This window comes from Catharus ustulatus, chromosome 3, assembly GCF_009819885.2.
Source record: "Catharus ustulatus isolate bCatUst1 chromosome 3, bCatUst1.pri.v2, whole genome shotgun sequence".
Taxonomy (NCBI): Eukaryota; Metazoa; Chordata; class Aves; order Passeriformes; family Turdidae; genus Catharus; species Catharus ustulatus.
This window is the reverse complement of record NC_046223.1, coordinates 18,742,528-18,759,557: the sequence shown is the minus strand read 5'-3', so window position 1 is coordinate 18,759,557 and position 17,030 is coordinate 18,742,528. Positions and strand designations below refer to the sequence as shown.

The window sequence follows — 17,030 nt, the reverse complement described above, 5'->3', positions numbered from 1 at the left end:
CTAGCCGCACAATGAACCTCGGAAGAAAGCGTTTGAGCAGCTTGCTGCCTGAGAATGAATATTTATTAACCCTGGCTTCCCTCCAGCCTCCAGCACTTGTACTTCAGGCATCATCAGTCCTCCATCCCAGGAGAAATTCCACGCAGTGCAATTTGGGGCAGGTTGTGGGAAATGGGGAGCGGAGCAGCACAGGAGCAGCGGGATGGACGATGCTCCTCCCCTCCGCCGGGATCCTGTGCTGTGTCCGGAGCTCCTTGCTTTGCTGCCTTTGCTCGGGTGTCCTGGGGACAGGAGCGCACAGAAGCGAGCGGTGGGTCTGTGTGCATGTGTGTGACACCTGGAGGGTGGGGAAAGGAAGGCAGTGGCCAAGGAGACCTGGTGCTACCGTGGGGAGAGCTGTGGGTATTGCAAATCTGTGAGCTCTAAAGCCCTGCCTGCCCTGTTGCCTGCATGGACACTTGCTTTTATTGCTAGGGCAGCTGTACAGATGTCACAGCATCTCTGCTGGGGAAGGTTTTGAGCTTACATTTGGATTGAAACTCCCCACTTTCAGGGAGACAGGACACTACTCTAAATTCCAGCTGGCTTTGGAATGAAAATGATGCAGACTTGAAGGCAACATTGATATGGAGAAGGCTCCAGAGACCTTTAAACTGCAAACTGCTGGGCAGAAGGCTGTGGATGAAATACTGCCACACCCGGAGCTTTTTCATACATGAGCCCGTGCTACAGGTAATTATCTCCCAGCCTGTCATCTTCAATCCAGGCTGCATTTGCTGTGACATCTTCTGTGTGCTACTGCATGGGTACAACTTGTAATGCACACGAAGGCTGCCGAGCTGTCATGTTCTCCTCTCGGTCTGAGCGGCACCATGGTCTCTGAGGAAAGGCAGAACATCTCACATACCTGGCAGCAGCGTGGTGTAACACTGTCATTGATGCTGTGCTGCAATAAAACAAAAAAACAGAAGAACGGTGCAGGGGTGTAATGAACCACATACAGCCAGAAAGGATTTTTTAAAATGGAAAGGTGTTTTAAGGCAAAACCAGTGTTAAACCATCAGGCTTACTGAAAGCACAGAGCACCCAGGTGCTGCTCAAGGAGAGGGAGGTGTGTGTACTCTTCATGTGGAGGACTTCAACAGCCCTGTTAGTCCCGCACTCCAGGTTAGGTTCTTGTGAGTGTTCGCGTGGCAGCGCCTGAGCTAAATCTTATCAGAGCATGAGCTTATCACGAGTGTGAGCTCTGGCTGGCCCTCATGGCACTGCTCACAGGATGACCTTTAAGGGCTTACAGTAGTTAATGGAGCTGGACATGGGGTCTGGAGCTGGGCCTATCAGTCTCTCAGGAAAGCTTTCCTTAAGAGAGAGGCTTGGGCTTGCCAGCAGCACTTTCTCTCTTTATTATTTGTGCCCTTTATCTCCATTCTAGGAAAGAGAACAAAAGTATCAAGCCACATTAAGTGCCACCACTAGCTGGACTACAGTGCTCTGTGTGATCTTTTCCTGGTTTCATTTAAACCAAGGCTGCTTTCCCATTTTCTTTCAAAATCTGTAAGAAGTTGCCACTTTTCCCATCTGGTGAGGCCTTATTTCCTCTCTCTCTCTTGTTTTTTGCCTTTTGCACTTCACAGACTCCTACCAAGGGTGTCTGACACTTTGCCTTTCAGGGCAGCCTTCTAATTGCCTGTGTAAATGGAAAGTCAGATGTCCAATCCACATCCCAGCAAAGGTGATAATCAGGGAGCTCCTCTGGCTTTGGCTGGCAACAGCTGGAGTCTGGGAAAGGGGAACCCAGGGCAAATAGAGGTGGGGAGGTGACAGGAGTGGCAGGGAGTATGACAGAAATCCTGACTTTGATGTTTTTAGAGGACTTGGGCTCCTCTGTCCACTCCTGGAGCAGGTGTAGGAGAGCAGGGTGAACAACATCTGCACATTTCAAAATAAAAAGCTCATCATGACTGCTGCCTCTGGCCTGTGCTCTGGAGATGCTTGGGCACTCCAGGGCTCCTGGGGTGCCTTGGTTTCCTGTGGTAAAACCAGCACGTGCAGAATGGCCAAGAAAGAATTTTTAACCATGGCAGGAGATAATAAACTCTCTGGAGATACTGGGCATTGGAAAGTCGTATCAACAATCCACAGCTCTCAGTATTCTAGGGGTTTGTTTGTTTGGGTGGTTTGTTTTTTTTTTCCCAAGCTATTTATTTATTTTGTTTTAAAGTTTCTCCTAAAGTTTATTTATGTTTTTTCTGTTTACACTTTTATTTCCGATTTTCTCAGTTATGGCAAATCTGCCTCTTTGAAAGCCTGCCTGGGGTGTCTGTATCCCCTCTGAAAGTTTGTTTTTGGTTTTCTGAAAATGGATGCAATCAGTTCATAATCATTACTTCCCAGGTGACTGCCAGCTTCCCACCCAGTGGTCAGTAACCCTGGCACCCTTGGGAGGTGCCAGGTAGTTACTGGATGCTGGGTGCAGCATCTCACTGGCCATAAGGTGCCATCTATTACCACCAGACCTCAGAGAATTGTTTAGGTTGGAAAAAAACTCCAGGATCATCGAGTCCAACCATTAACCCAGCACTACCAAGCCCACCACTAAACCATAGCCCACAGGTACCTCCAGGGATGGTGATTCAAACACCTCCCTGGGCAGCCCGTTCATATTTTCACTGAGGTGTGTGCTGTTCCCAGAGGATGTTTCACAAGCTAGCTGGCTGGCTCCTTATAAACATTCCTTTCCATACAGCCCAGACAGGTCTTTCAAGAGCTCCTCGTTCCTTTCTGCCCTGCGAGTTCCTGATTCCTTGTGCGTGGTTAGAGGCACCCAGTGAAGGCAGCCGGGAGAAGCAGGGCAGGCAGTTCGTGTATTCAGGCCATGGGACACTTCCCAAGCACACACAGCTGCTGGCTCTAAACCCAGACTAACCACCCGGGATTAGCCCAGCCTCCAGCAGAGCTGGAAAGCAGTGGTGCCTGTCCAGCCCCTCCTCTGCAGCTAGGTGAGGTCAGAGTTGTCACCTCCCTCCCTTCAGGTGTAATCATTAGGCAAGTTAATCTGCAAAGCCATCCTAATTGCTCAGCTGTAACCAAAGCCACGGCAGCTGAGGTAGCGATGCTAACAGGGGTGCAGGCATTACCATTTCCAGTTAAATGTCTCGGAGAAAGCTTTAGGATTTAAAAATAGCCCCTTCCCGAGAATAGGCATCGCTACAAACCTTTCAAAAGCCAACAGTCTCCAGAAAGCAAAACGCTGGATAAGAATGAGCTGCGGGGGATCGGAGGGATTGATTGTGGCTGTTTCAGGAACAGGCAGAACGGTGCAAATGTCCCGATGTCCCTGCTCCTCAGCAGCACCCGCGGCACTCGGCTCAGGTGCCCTGTGCCGAAGGGCGAGGCTTCGTGAGCGCTGCTGGAAGCGCACACATCCTCCGTGTCAGTCCAGTGCCACCTACAGCAGCGAGAGCAGAATCTGCAGCACTCGGCAAAGCAACGGAAGCAATTCCAGCACGCTCCACCAGAAGGGGTGTTTACACGAGTGGCTTTTGAGGAACTGATTAGGACCGTGCAGGTGAGGACAATGGAATGGAGCCTTTGGTTGAGGGGTGGCAGCTGTTGTTGCGTCTGCCCGTGGCGATATTTCTAAACCTCCACCAGTTCCTTCCCTGCTGCTTTGTGTATTAGATGTGCTCACATTTCTTTCCAGGGAAGAGATGGATCCATGTGAAGCGAGGAAAAGCCCTCCCTCAGGCTTGTGCCAGTGTTTTCACTCATTACTTTTTTCAGTCAGTAACTCTGAAATGCCAGTGAACACGAGGCAGTGCTTAGGTGTTTGAAATAAACGCATTTTAAATGACACTTCAGGAGTGTGACTTCTCTAAGTTACACCACTTGTTTTTTGGGGAAGTGATTCCGTGGGAGAATGAACCTTTTCTCTGGGAAGATATTCACAGTTTTGGTGCATATACAACCAGAAACATCTCTGGAATTTAAAGCTACATAAATACTCAGGAAAAGACAGACACAGGCTCCAAACTGCATCATCCTTTGGCCCTGGACTAGAAAGATCACCTCTGTTCTGAGGCCCATGTAACACCAGAACAATTTCAGTTTTTATTTATTCATTTTCAACTGTTGACTTTCAAGGTACAGCTGCTGCCCTCTAAGATAGATGTAGTGCATCCCTTTTAATTTTGGCACTACTGAAGACACAGTTGGTGCTAGTGGTGGTTTAAAATACTCTAGTCTTTCTTCACAACCCGTGTTTTTATGTAATCCTGCTTCTGTTGTGCTGGCACAAATTTGTTGGAGCCACATCAGGGAACTGATTTGGTTTAACAAGGAACCCACAACACTAAAGGCAAGTAGATGACACACAGGGTAGGTTTGGAAGTGGCTGCATCCGTACAACTGAAGCAAGAGAGCAACTGCAGTGAGGGGAAATAACTTGGGTAGGAATTGTTGCCAAAACACACGATTAACACGGTCAATTCACTTTTGTCCCACGCTCCCCTTCCCACAGTAGAGAGAAGCATGAGTGTGCTCAAAGAGCTGAAGGCTCTCTTGTCCCACACCCTGTCCCCTGCCTTTTAGAGAGCTGGTTTACCACCCAGGCAGGGACTGCCAGCATCCAACACCCCCACCCAATGGATTTACACCAGCAAAACTTCAACATGCTAAGTGACCTCCCAGCCACCCTCCATCCCAGTTTCCTAATGAAACATTCAGTAAACACACCCATTTCCTTTCCACACAGAGTCCACTTGTGCTGTCACAACCTCCATGAGATGTGATTTGCAGAGCCTCAAGGCTTCTCTTCTCCCTCCAATACAGTGCTTGGGGATCTGTTCCACAGTGCATCTATGATACTCTTCCCACCTGTCCATCCTCTCCATAACTCCTTGGGATGCTAATGAAGCTTGTGGATGTGAGTTCAGAAGCTAGGGATACTCAGTTCAAAGGACACAAAGAGCTTTTATTTAATGACATCAAATACACATGCAAAAAAGGTAAATATTCCCAAATCTAACCAGAGGTTTTCCCTTTAGGGGGCTTTGCAAACAGGGATGGCTTGATCTGGTCTCTAGACAGACCTCTCACTGAAAAAAGCCTTGCTGCTCTTTCCTTTAAAGTGCCTCCACATTTCAGTCCCAAAGACATCAATCCCATCTTCAGCTTCTCCAAACCCAGGGCTTCCAGTTCAGCAGCAGAGTTGAACGCCAGCAGGTCTATAGGTTCTACTTCCTGAAAAGAGAAAAAGATTTGAGAATAACATTCAAGAAAGACAGGAGTTCAAGAAGCATTTGGACAATGCTCTCAGGCACAAAGGTATGATTCTTGGGGCTGTCCTATGCAGGGCCAGGAGCTGGACTTCAACTCTTGTGGGTGCCTTAGACCTCAGAAGATTCTATGATAAACCTCAGGAAAGTTCAGTACTCCCAAGAAAACTGAATGGAAAACAACAGTTCACCACCTTGCCCAGCAGTTCAGTAGCTTAACCTCAGCTTCCAGAGGCACAGCAAAGCTGGCAGCCCCTTTTTAGCCTGATGCAGAATACAACCAATATACCTCCAGCAGGAACAGGAAGGAGGATGAAAAGTTATTTCTAATGCAGCTATGGTGAAATTAAAGAAATATATTCTAAAGCATCTCTTTTTAGTACGACTAACCCCAAAAAACAAGTTATGAAGTTCACATCTCATCCTGCCACTAAAAGAAAATATGGGTTAAAATTTTGTCTTCAAAGGAAATTGGTATATTTGCAAATTGACTGAGGGTAAAAAGGACCCCTGCAGATAGTCTAGGAATAGATGGGATAATTCAAATGCTGGAATTTACTAACACATGATAAAGGATACCAAAATCTAAGTAATACTTATGCACTCAGCAAAAACAATTCTTGCCAGCAGAATCAGAACCTTTGTCCTGCTAACCCAACTAGTTGCCTCATTATTCTCACCCTACTTTAAAAAAAAAAATTCATCAAGGACTACTATAAAAATATTTCCACCTGCAATAACAATCTGCCACAGCATTGGTGGAGTTTCCTGTTCTAGGAATAGAAAGTCTCGCAAATACTGAGCAAAAAGTAAACAGTGAAGAATGGTAAACATCCTGTTTAAAACTTGCCAGCTCTAATAGTACAGTAGATGACAAAGTCCTAATTGATCAGATTATATCCTTGGTCCTTTCCCCATTGAACTGTAATAAACTTTCACACATCAGAGTTCAGCTGTTGCCAGTGGCAGACTTTCCACCCAAGGCGAAAAAAGGCAGAAAATCCCAGTAACTCCCTAGCCTGAAATAAAGAGCTACACTTTGTTTTATTGCTGGAGTAAGCCCAGATTCATTACCCCCATAAATCTTTAACAGTAATATTATGCAAGGATCCATAAAGCAGAAGTGTTGGCATCTTTGGCTACCAAGGGCTTTCATCAATCCAATGGGAAAAGCTACACTGCTGAAGCTTGTTTGCTTCTTCAGCTCTAAAAGCAGCTGAGGACACACCACATTTTGTACTGCTTCATACTTACTGTGCTCTGTGACTGCTTTGTTCCCTGTGCCTTAGCAGGAACGTGTTCTTGCTCTTCTTTCTGAGCTTGAGCCACTCCATTCTCTCCTCGGGGCTCTTCCTTTGAGGGCTCTGTCACTTTGCTGTTTTCTTCAGACAGAATTTCAGCCTGCCCACCCGTGCACACCTCTCCTTGCAGATCTCTTCCAGGACCATCTGGCTGCTCCAGTGGTTTCTCACTTGCACTGGTAGATGGACTGTCCTCTGCTGAAGCCACAGAGCTGCTTGAACACTCATCTGAATTCCCAACACTTCCATTAGCACTGCTGCCTGATGGATAACTTCTGTCAGATGTACAAGGGGAGTCATCCTTATTGTCATCCTCACAGCCTGAGCCTGTGGCCTCATCCAATCCTGGCCTGGCACAGGGAATATGTTTTCTTTAAAATAATTTTTTTAATTGACACATTTCTCTTTCCAAAACCCACTTCAGAAAGTTATAAGGAGCTACTCTAAAAGCTATTTAGGTTAGTTTAGTTAATGGAAGAGCTGTTGATAATGAAAAAAACCACCCCAAACAGGTATTACAGCATTCCCAATACAGAAAGGACTGGAATCTTTGACTTCTCTTTCATGTTAATTAGCTGAAAGATGCCAGGGGAGAAAATAATCTAAGTTCATTGCAAATATAATTCACTTACAAAGACAAGGACAATAGGAAGTAGCAGAATATAATCATTTAGAAGGGGTGGGGGAAATAAAGTGCCTATTTTTGCAAATGAAGTTTTTCTGCTCCATCTGGGACAGAATTATAGGAATACAGAAATGTTTACTTTCAGTTCTTTGATTTAATCACTTCAGTTTTCTTATTTCTATTTCAGTCTGTACCTCAGACTAGACTCTGTTTACCTGCATGTATCTAGCCTTTCATCCTTTTTAAGGGCTTAAGACCGGAGTATAAAAACAAGGTACAACTCTTACCAAGGACATTTTCTTTTTTCAGATTTTGTTTCGCTCTTTCCAGGCTCACCCAGACGCTTCCGACTCTTGCCACTTTCTGAGGATGCTGCTTTGCTGGCAATAACCTGCAAGCCTTCAAAACAAATGTGAAAGTGAATTTCATCAGGACATGATTCATGCATGTTGTAAATATTACTTATATTTTCACTTCACTGCAATTTAACACACTAATGGAAAGAATCACTATTGGTGATACAGACTCAAAGCTTGAACACAAACCGAGTAGCAACAAAAGCCTTCCTACATGGATTTACCAAGGCACAAAGCCAATTAAAATTGGATTCCTGAACTGAACTATTAGGTTCCTCATCCCATTCAGCCTCAAGTTTCACTATCTAGCTGACAGCAAGAGAGCGATACAGGGATAAATAAAGTAACTACAAAGAACAGGAAGTGAAACAAGGTATTCTGCAGTCGGATCCAATGTCTAGTTTTTATGTACAACCCCTTTATAGTTTCACTGTGCAATTCTTACAGCTCAGCTAGCAACACCACCTTCACAGAATCTGGCTCTTACTACAAGGTGACCTAGCAAAGCAAGGCGAAGCATCGCTTGCATCGTGTCACACTGCTCAACACAATTCAACAGACACTGCGGATGAAGAGGAAAGATAAATCAAGCAAATTTAACCGAAATGTAAGATTTCATTGCATGGAAAGAAACCAATTCTTTTTTTAAATGCTGCTGCTGGGACGAGGCTAGAGAGGCACTAGAGAGGACAGAGGAGGCAGGGGGAGTACCGATGCGCAGGGACTCCTCCTGGCGCTCGGCCATCTCGCGGTACTGCCGCTCGTACTCGGGGTCGGTGAACGTGTGCCGCGGCTCCGCCAGCTTCCGCTGCAGCCTCTCCAGGCGCCGCTGCTCCTTCTCCGCCTCCCGCTCCGCCTGCTTCTTCACCCACTCAGCCATCCTGCACACACACAACCACCACAGTCAGCGTTTGCAGTGCTTGGGTAACACAGCTCGCTGCTCTGCCCTTACAGAATCCTTCACCGCCTGCTAGGACGGGAGACAAAGGGAAAAGGTAACAGCAGAACTACTGAGGAAACAGAGACTTGCTACAGAGAAGAGAGTGGGGTTTATTCTGAAAGCCAGAAACAGCAGTTCAGTTCACACATCCCCAAGACTGCGGTCTTGCAGCTTCAGAGAGAACTGTGACAATTCCACACAAGGAATCCAAGAGGTGCAGAACAGTCTCTCAGACTCAGGCTGCAGTAAAGTCACATCCAATTTTGCAATAATAGATTACAGTCAGGAAAGCGCTGTTGGCTTCCAGTCCACCTGCACTTAAGATTTCACTTTTGCTCTTTTTTTTAGTATCCAAAATACCATGTCATGCCACAACAGGCTGTCACTTGACCTATTTTGTTAACAGTGAGCTACAGGATCAGGTTATTTTATAATTTCAGCTCCTGAGGACAGGCCTTACGCTTTCTCGTGGTTGACATCGCGCAGTCTCCTCCCACTGAGGTCTCGACAAGCCTCTCTGTTCGTTGTCTTCTCAATCTGAGCACCAAGGGCTCGCAGCATCGACCCAAACCCTTCCAAAGGAAAAAAGGCAGCAGCAATCAGCTAAACAGAACCACCTCATCAATACAAGGAGTCTGCCTTAGGTTTTATTCTTTAGGTTTTTGGCTACTGAGATCTTGGCATTTATATGGGTTTTTTTAAGCAGAAGATAAAGTCAATTAGGTCACTAACACACTCAAATCACAGACTATTTGTACCTGAAATATTTGTCCTAAGTAACTACTGAATGAAACTTAGCAGCCTAAGACATCCTTTTCAACACAATTTCAACTCTGAAGTCACTTTGGTGCATGTTACAGACTTCTAGTAATAAAGATAAGCTGAAAAGGGATGTGAGGAAGATCTGGACTTCAGCTTCCCTGGTTAATCCTCAGCTTTGCACAAACCCTTTGGTGTTAGCTCAGAGATTCTACCAGTCATATACACAACAAGAGATCTACCAGTATCTGAGGACTCCTGCTATCAGTACATACTATGGCACAGCAGAAGTTTATTAATACAAGAATCACTAACAAGCAGAATAAACAACAAACCTCCTTTTCCGCCACAAAGTCTCGGCTCCAGGCTATAAACGACTCCACTCTGCAACTCATCTTCGTCGCTGGCCAGTCGCCCATTACACTTCACATACAAGCTTTCTTCTGGGATGTTCTAAAAACACAGCAAAACTGAGTCAGATCATTAACCAGAGAAAATGAAACATTCTGACACAGAAAATCATTAAACAGTCATGTTTGCTTCCTTCCAGAGGGGAGGCAAAAAAAAAAATAAATCAGACAATCTGAAAAGCATGAACACTCTCTAACGGTGCTTGTTTTAATTCCTGGTTACCAAAGGATTCAGTCTAAATCAGCTTATAAACGTGAATGGCAAAAAGCTGTACTATGGGAAAAATTCAGAGACAACCTGTGATGCATCTGACCATAACCTTCATTCCCTGTCCTCCAGTGCTGCTGGTGGAAAGGAGCTAGAACCCGGGACAGAGAGGAGGAGGAAAGGTGTTTTTAGGCTTTCCTTTACCTCTCATAAGCTTATCCTGATTTTGACTGGTAATAAATTAAGTTCATTTCCCCAAGTCCGCTTTGCCTGTGATGGTGACTGCTGAGAGACCCCCACCAGCCTTATCTCAACCTTTGACCCCTTTTGTTACATTTTCTCTCCCCTGCCCAACTGAAGAGAGGAGGGATAGAGCGGCTTTGGGATGCGCCTGGAGTCCTGCTAGGGTCAGCCCACCACAATTCGTAGGCATATATATAAACAAACACAAACACACACACACGTGTACACATGTGTGTGTATATATATATTTATATATATAGATATATATAAAATGTAGATAGTAAGTTACAGGACTCGCTTAGAGCAAGCCCTCCTGCTCAGCTAAGTGACAGCAAGGACAGCAAGGAGTGAACGGGCGGGCACCGCTCCTGCCCGCCCGCGGGTGCCGGAGCGGCCTCAGGGCGGCCGGGCCCGGGCGGTCCGCGCACCGCCGACGACACCGGAAGCGCAGCGCCTCCCGAGGCCGGAGGGCCCCGCGCCGCCCCCGGCCCACAGCACGCCCGGCACTCACCAGCTCCCTGGCGCGGTCGCGGCGGAGGCAGAGCACGGAGCCGCCCCCGGGGGGCAGCGGCAGCGGCCGCGCCCGCGGCCCCAGCGGGTCCCGCACCCACAGCAGCTCCGGCCCCGGCGCCGCCATGGCTGCGGCCCGTCACGTGACGCGAGGGGCGGGGCGATCGGGCCGCGCCTCGCGGCCTGCGCGTCTCGTTCTGTCCGTGAGGGTTCATTATGTGCGTGGTGAAAGGCGAATGCAAGGAGCGCCGCCGCTCCCATTCGCAGAGCTCCTGCCGCCCGCCAGGGTGTGCAGCCCTTCCCGGTGCGCAGCCTTCCTCCCCCGAGCGGGGCGGAGCGGCGGGAGAGCGGGAAGGGGAGCGCTCGCGCCCCCTCAGGGAAGGAGGAGCCCTCGCCGGCCGCCCCAAGTGTAGGAAAGGCAGCGGAGGTGAAGCTCTGCATCGTCCGGCCAAACACCGTGCGGATTTCACGCCAGGATTTGCAGGGCGATGGAATCCGTCTCTGTGGATTTTTCGCCGTGTTTACTCCCACATGCGATTTTACTTAGGGATGGGAACAGGCCCAGAACTCTGGTATCTGCGAGCGATCCCGGACATGAGGACGCACTGGGAGATAAATTCACTGGGAGCTGCCCTGCGGAGAAGGGCTGGGGTTTCTGGTGGCTGAAAGGCTGCACAGGAGCCAGCAGTGTGTGCTTCCAGCCCGAAATCCAAACGCATCCTGGGCTGCATCAGGACAGCCGGCAGGCCAAGGAGGGATTTCACCCCCTTTCCCCTCATGACAGCCCTGGAGGGCCGTGCCCGGCTCAGCCTCAGCACAGCCTGGTGGAGCGGATCCAGAGGAGGGCCAGGAAGGTGCTCAGGGAACACCTCAGCTGTGAGGACAGGCGGAGACAGCTGGGGTAGTTCAGCCTGGAGAAGAGCAGCTCTGGCCAGGCCTCGTTGCAGCCTTCCAGTACTTAAAGGAGTTACAGCAAAGAGGCAGAGACAGATGGTGGGTGATAGGACACGGGGAAATTGTTTTAAACTAACAGAGCAGAGATATACATTAGATGTCAAAAAGGAGTTTTTAACACTAAGGATGGTGAGGCACTGGCACAGGTTGTCCAGAGAAGCTGTGGGTGCCCCATCCCTGCAAGTGTTCAAGGCCAGGCTGGATGGGGCTTTGAGCAACCTGGTATGGTGGGTGACATCCCTGCTCATGGCAGGGGGTTGGAACAGGATGATCTTTAAGGTTCCTTCCAACTCAAGCCTTTCCACGATTCTGTGATTCAATTACACAGTTACATAAAATGTATTTAAATCAGAGTGAAAGTTGATCTGGAGCAGGAGTCCACAATTAGCTCTTCATGACATGTGGCAACTACCGGTAAGCAGGAGACCAAAGAATTGGTTGGGGGGAAAAAAATCACACTTCAGCTGTTCAGAAAAGTATGTATGATGGTCATCCAGGCAGTGTAACCTCTGCATTCTTTGGTGGTTGCAAATCCATATAGCCATCCAGACAGAGGATATTTGAAGGCAAGTTGCTCCCAGATGTCTCTGGTGGGAATTGTTTCGAACGCTGGCAAAGATGTGGTTGGGCTGCCCTGAGACCTGCAGCGTGATGGACCTGATCTCCAAACAACAATGTTACCTGCAGTGCCTTTTTGTTTAATAGCAGCATGGGCAAGCACTGTAGCTCATGGTGTCATCTGCACACTTCAGGTGTATCCCCACCAGAGCTGAAGGCTTCCCTGCCAGTGTGGGACCTGGCACCCTGAAAATCCCTGTTGGCAAGCGAGATAGGCTCCTGTGCTGGAGCCTGCAGCTGAATTAAGCATGGTTTAAGCTGTTTTGGAAAGGTGGGGGTTGTGTCTGAGCTGCTTGGCTGTTCCCAAAAGTTTGGTGATGTGGCTGTCCCACCCTTTCAGCCTGCTGAGGAGCCGTGCTGCCTGGCCAGGCCTGTGCCAGCATGGATAAGTGACTCTCACGCCTGGCTATCTTAAGCTGATGTGATAAAGAAGGAGGAAGCTGGGAAACAGAAAGGCAGAGAGATGGCTTGGAGACTTCAAAATGTAAACAAATGAGTAATAACTTAATTAAGGGGATCTCCCGATGGGTTTGTCTTGGCCAACTCACAAATCAAACATCACCCACCATTTCTTACACTATAATTTTAGCTAAAATATTTTTGTAAAGGATTCTGACCCAGTCCAGACAATCCCTTACTGGTTTTTTGTTGATATTTCTGAATTATGTGTCATGTTGACACAGTGGAGCCATTCAAACCCTGTGTGTCTGTAGCCTGCAAAAGCTGTGGTTATTTTTTGCTGGATCAGGCCCAAATTCAGTTGACATTGTGTTTAAGTCACGTGGTGCTGCTTGTTTCACTTATAATCACGTGCCATACCTGTGGCATGCCACCTGATGTTAACTCCACCTGATTTGGGATATTTTTATTCATTTGCAGTATCTGGTGGCGATGTAATCGGTGAGCTGTGAGGTATGCATGTACACCTATGCAGATGGATAAGTATTTTCTTCAATCTGTGGGATTTCACTTGTGTTCTGAGGACATGAATCATTTCCTCCTCTGAAAGTCCTGTTCTTGGCGTGGAGGGTGTGGAGCTTGCCAGTACAGGCCCAATAGGTGGAGTTGTCCAGGAAAGAGTTGAGCCACAGAACTGCCCCATGGATGTTCTGAATCAGTGTAATCCACAGGTTGTTTGAGCAATATCTACTCTTTTATTTCTGGGGGTTTGTATCTTCTCAGTGAAGCCTAGATCTAAAAAGAGGCCCCACTGCATCCTGAGAGAAGTCCATCCATGACAGCAACCTGTCATTCCTGACTCTGACACCTGGATTCTGCCTGCAAGTGGGAGCTGCAAGCAGGAGGGCTGACAGCAGATCCCACATGTGGTTTTGGACTACTAATGCCGTTCTCTGTCCAGTGCTGGGGTCTGTGGCTGGGTGATTGTATCTGTGAGCCTTGCCCAGATCCTTGCACACACTCAGACTACAAGCAAGCAGCATTTAACAAGCAGAGGAGTGATTTTCTCTCAGCTCAGCCCTACAGCAGACCCTGCTCTCAGGGTTTATGCAACGCCATTTAGCTGGTTCATGTCAGTGGGCGAGTGTTCCTGTGTCTCTTGTTCTTGATTATGCTTCTATTCCTAGAACTCATCAAAAGTCTATTGCCTTGCTCCTCACAGAAAAGTCTAAATAAGTCAAAAGGGCTGTTATTATAATTTCCCATTTGAAATGTATTTTATAGAAGTGTTATTCTCTTGGTAAGACAATGAACATTCTCTGATTCTGCAGTGGTGCTTTAGTGTTAGTTAATAAATCATGCTTGCCACTTTTCATTTAGAGAGGATTTCACAGACATTGTTAATTAAACCTGAGAGTATCCTTGTGGGATAAATAAGTAGTCTGACTATCTCAATGGTGACACTCAGGCAAACTGGTTATTCTGCCTTATCAAATCAGTCAAAGGATCAAGTCTAGAATTTAAAACTTCCTGCTGTCTTGACATAATTTAGGAGATGAGACCACCCATCCTTTTTGTATTTCATCCTGATATCCGCGTGTGTGATGCCTGAGATAGCAGGTGGGGTTCTGTGTCCTGCAGGATGCAGTGTGGGAGACCAGGCTGTGATCTGCTTCAAATCTATTACTTGATTTGGCATGGAACACAGATTTTTCAGTCTATCTGGAACCATCAGACTGTCCTAACACTGCTATTCACTCGCTTGTTCATTCACCCTCATTGTTTCCTCCAGTGTGTTCCACTTTAATGGTGATATCGATGCTTTCCAGGATTTTTGACGGTCTGTCAAGACCAGGATCACATTATGCAAGACTGGCCTTTGTTTTCTAATCTGCACCTGAAAGACACTTGTGGGAGTGAAGAACACAAAACCAGTTGTTCAGAAGGGGCCCAAATTAGCAAGGATGGGTCAAGAGTTGTTCTGATAAGAATTCACTGTTTCTCACTTCTAAAAATGCTCCTGGACACAGGTAAGAGAAAGGATTAAACACTTCACTAAGAATATGTACCAGATACGTATGTTCTAGAATATTCTAACTATGCAGAGATATTAACAAAGGCGAATTTTGTCCACTGAGGTCACTTTTAAAATTTGAAAACATGTCCTTTAAAGAGTGAGGGGTTTTGTATGCAAGGCAGTCAGTCATGTACATTCATAAATAGATGGAACTGGATCATCTGGATATATTTTCTTTTACATTTTAATGGTATCCCAAAGGGCAAATTCCACATAATGTATCTGCAATTAAATGAGTTGCATGCTTTCATATTATTTTTATATGGAGGATAAGGACAGGATGAAAAGAAACTTGTGTGTGCGTGTTCTTAGGACAATAACTATGAGGCTGCATGACATGAGGGAACACCTTTTATTTCGGACAATATGATACTATTTTGACATATCATACTATCTGACAAAAATGTAGTTAACTGTAATGAATCTAAGCTGGTATTTGCAAGTGCAGTTCCCTGCCAAATGTCAGTAGTCAGTTGCTTCAGTTTCTGTGTGGTCGGGTGCAACGGGGAGAGACAGCGTGTTAGGATACCTGATACTGGGATGAGAGCAGGTGGGGGAGAAGTAGAAATGTTACTTATACATTGTATAAATGCAATAGCTACTGTTTAATATTATTATTCTCTCACTGGGAATGCCTGGATTTCAATCTCTGAACAAGTCTGGGGTGAGTTTCTGGATTTTTTTATTCTTACAGCCCATAGTTGTTCCTACTGCAGACACTAAGAGATTATTAAGATTTTAAGATAACTCTAAACGCAGTCCCTTTGTCGTGCTAAACACCTTTTTCTCCATCCTGTGCAGGGATATTTGAACTGTGAGTTCTTTCAGGGGAGGAGCATGCACTGCTCTGCACATACACATGTGAAGAACCTAGAAACCAAGGTCCCTCTTTGGCCATAAATATCATCAGCACAGTCAGCCTTGTTAGTTCTTAATAGCAATTTGAAATTTGGCAGCAACAGTTTGAAATGAATTGGTTAATTAGGCATCCGGGTAACATTGTGAAAGGTAACACTTCAGGTCCTAAGAACTCCTTAACCTTGTGTTTTCTCTGCTTTGCTAGTCTGAATGCCTAGATTTGCTCTGTTCTGGTTAATTTTAACCAAATATACCTGGAGAGTGCTGAATGGGTCACTTGTAGTGAACAGCATATTTTATAGGAAAACAATACCAAAACCAGGCCTCTGTCTCTTTACTTTTGCTCTCCCTCTAATGAAGCTTTTAATTATAGCTTGCAGAGACACTGCAGAGACACTGCTTAATTACTAAATCTCTGTGTAGGGACTGGATTCTGGTTTCCTAATTGGCACCTGTGTGTTTGACAACTTCATAAAAATCCGAAGCTAAGAGTGGGCATAAGATATGAAATGTATGTATTATATACAAGGTAGATCTCTATTGTCTGTCAGACCCCTATGCCTTAAGGTTTTTAAGAAACAGGAGAGAGAGAGTGAACATGGTATGGCTTTGCAATGTGGAGTTTTCATCCCGTCATGACACTGTCTGCAATAATTAGACTAAAGTTACACTCTTCTTGAAATGATCAGCTGAAGGGGAAAAAAAAGAAGATCAGGTGTCCTCATTTGTTTTTCAACTGAGATGAAAATTGATTTGGAAATGTTCCTTGCTAGAACTGAAGTTGCATTTCCAGTAATTGGGAGGAGTTCCCAAATTATATTACCCCACCCATGTCTGCCTGCTTTCGGTTTACCTGAGGAGACTACAAAAGAACAGAAAGAGGATAAGAGGACAGCAACAAAAGGGAGAGCACAGAGGACAGGTCTAAAAAGACAGAAGTTTCAAGCAGAGTGTCTCAAGTGGACAAGCCCTCATTTTGGGTTATGTTCATCAGAGACATCACGTGCTTGGCAGTCTGTGGCATGGTGGTGTTCATAAATCCTGTTTAAAGCAGATCATGACACTGATGATTTGACCTTTGATCAAGTGTTATGAGTCAGATCCTCAGCTAATATAAATTCTCAAAGGTCCACTGGCTTGAGAGAAAGATGCCCCAAGTTAAGGATGCAGTTTGTAGTGGAGAGAGGCTTCATTCTTTGAGTGCTGAGTTTGACATGGCACCCAATGGTTTGCCTTTGATACAAGCCCCACTTATACTCAGATAACATTCTTGTAGTAGTAATATTTATCTGCTTGTGTAGGGAATGTTCTGCCAGCTTACTGAGGACCTAAAAATTAATAATAACACATTCAGATTTGTATTTGTTTCTCTTAGAAAAAAAAATACCAATACTGATTCAGGGAAAATGCATGGGGTTTTTTGGTTGTTGTTACTCTATACCATAGGTTTGAGTTGGAGAATACTGACATAATAGGATTGTGTAGCTTCTTGTTGA

At 46.1% G+C, this 17,030-nt stretch overlaps 1 protein-coding gene and 1 long non-coding RNA gene across 2 annotated transcripts; both read right to left on the bottom strand.

Moving 5' to 3' along the window:
* Positions 1-26: 26 nt before the first annotated feature.
* Positions 27-3,457, bottom strand: LOC116993696. Its single transcript, XR_004417340.2, has 2 exons — positions 3,216-3,457; positions 27-946 (listed from the first exon to the last, which is right to left on the bottom strand). It is a non-coding gene; the product is annotated as an uncharacterized LOC116993696 (long non-coding RNA).
* Positions 3,458-4,951: 1,494 nt separating this feature from the next.
* SDE2 (SDE2 telomere maintenance homolog) lies at positions 4,952-10,770 on the bottom strand. The gene is made up of 7 exons (XM_033056551.1): positions 10,630-10,770; positions 9,593-9,710; positions 8,959-9,070; positions 8,270-8,439; positions 7,490-7,601; positions 6,531-6,927; positions 4,952-5,241 (listed from the first exon to the last, which is right to left on the bottom strand). The coding sequence occupies exons 1-7, from the start codon at positions 10,753-10,755 to the stop codon at positions 5,023-5,025; spliced, it is 1,254 nt and encodes a 417-aa protein (XP_032912442.1). The 5' UTR covers positions 10,756-10,770; the 3' UTR covers positions 4,952-5,022.
* Between the last annotated feature and the right edge of the window lie 6,260 nt (positions 10,771-17,030).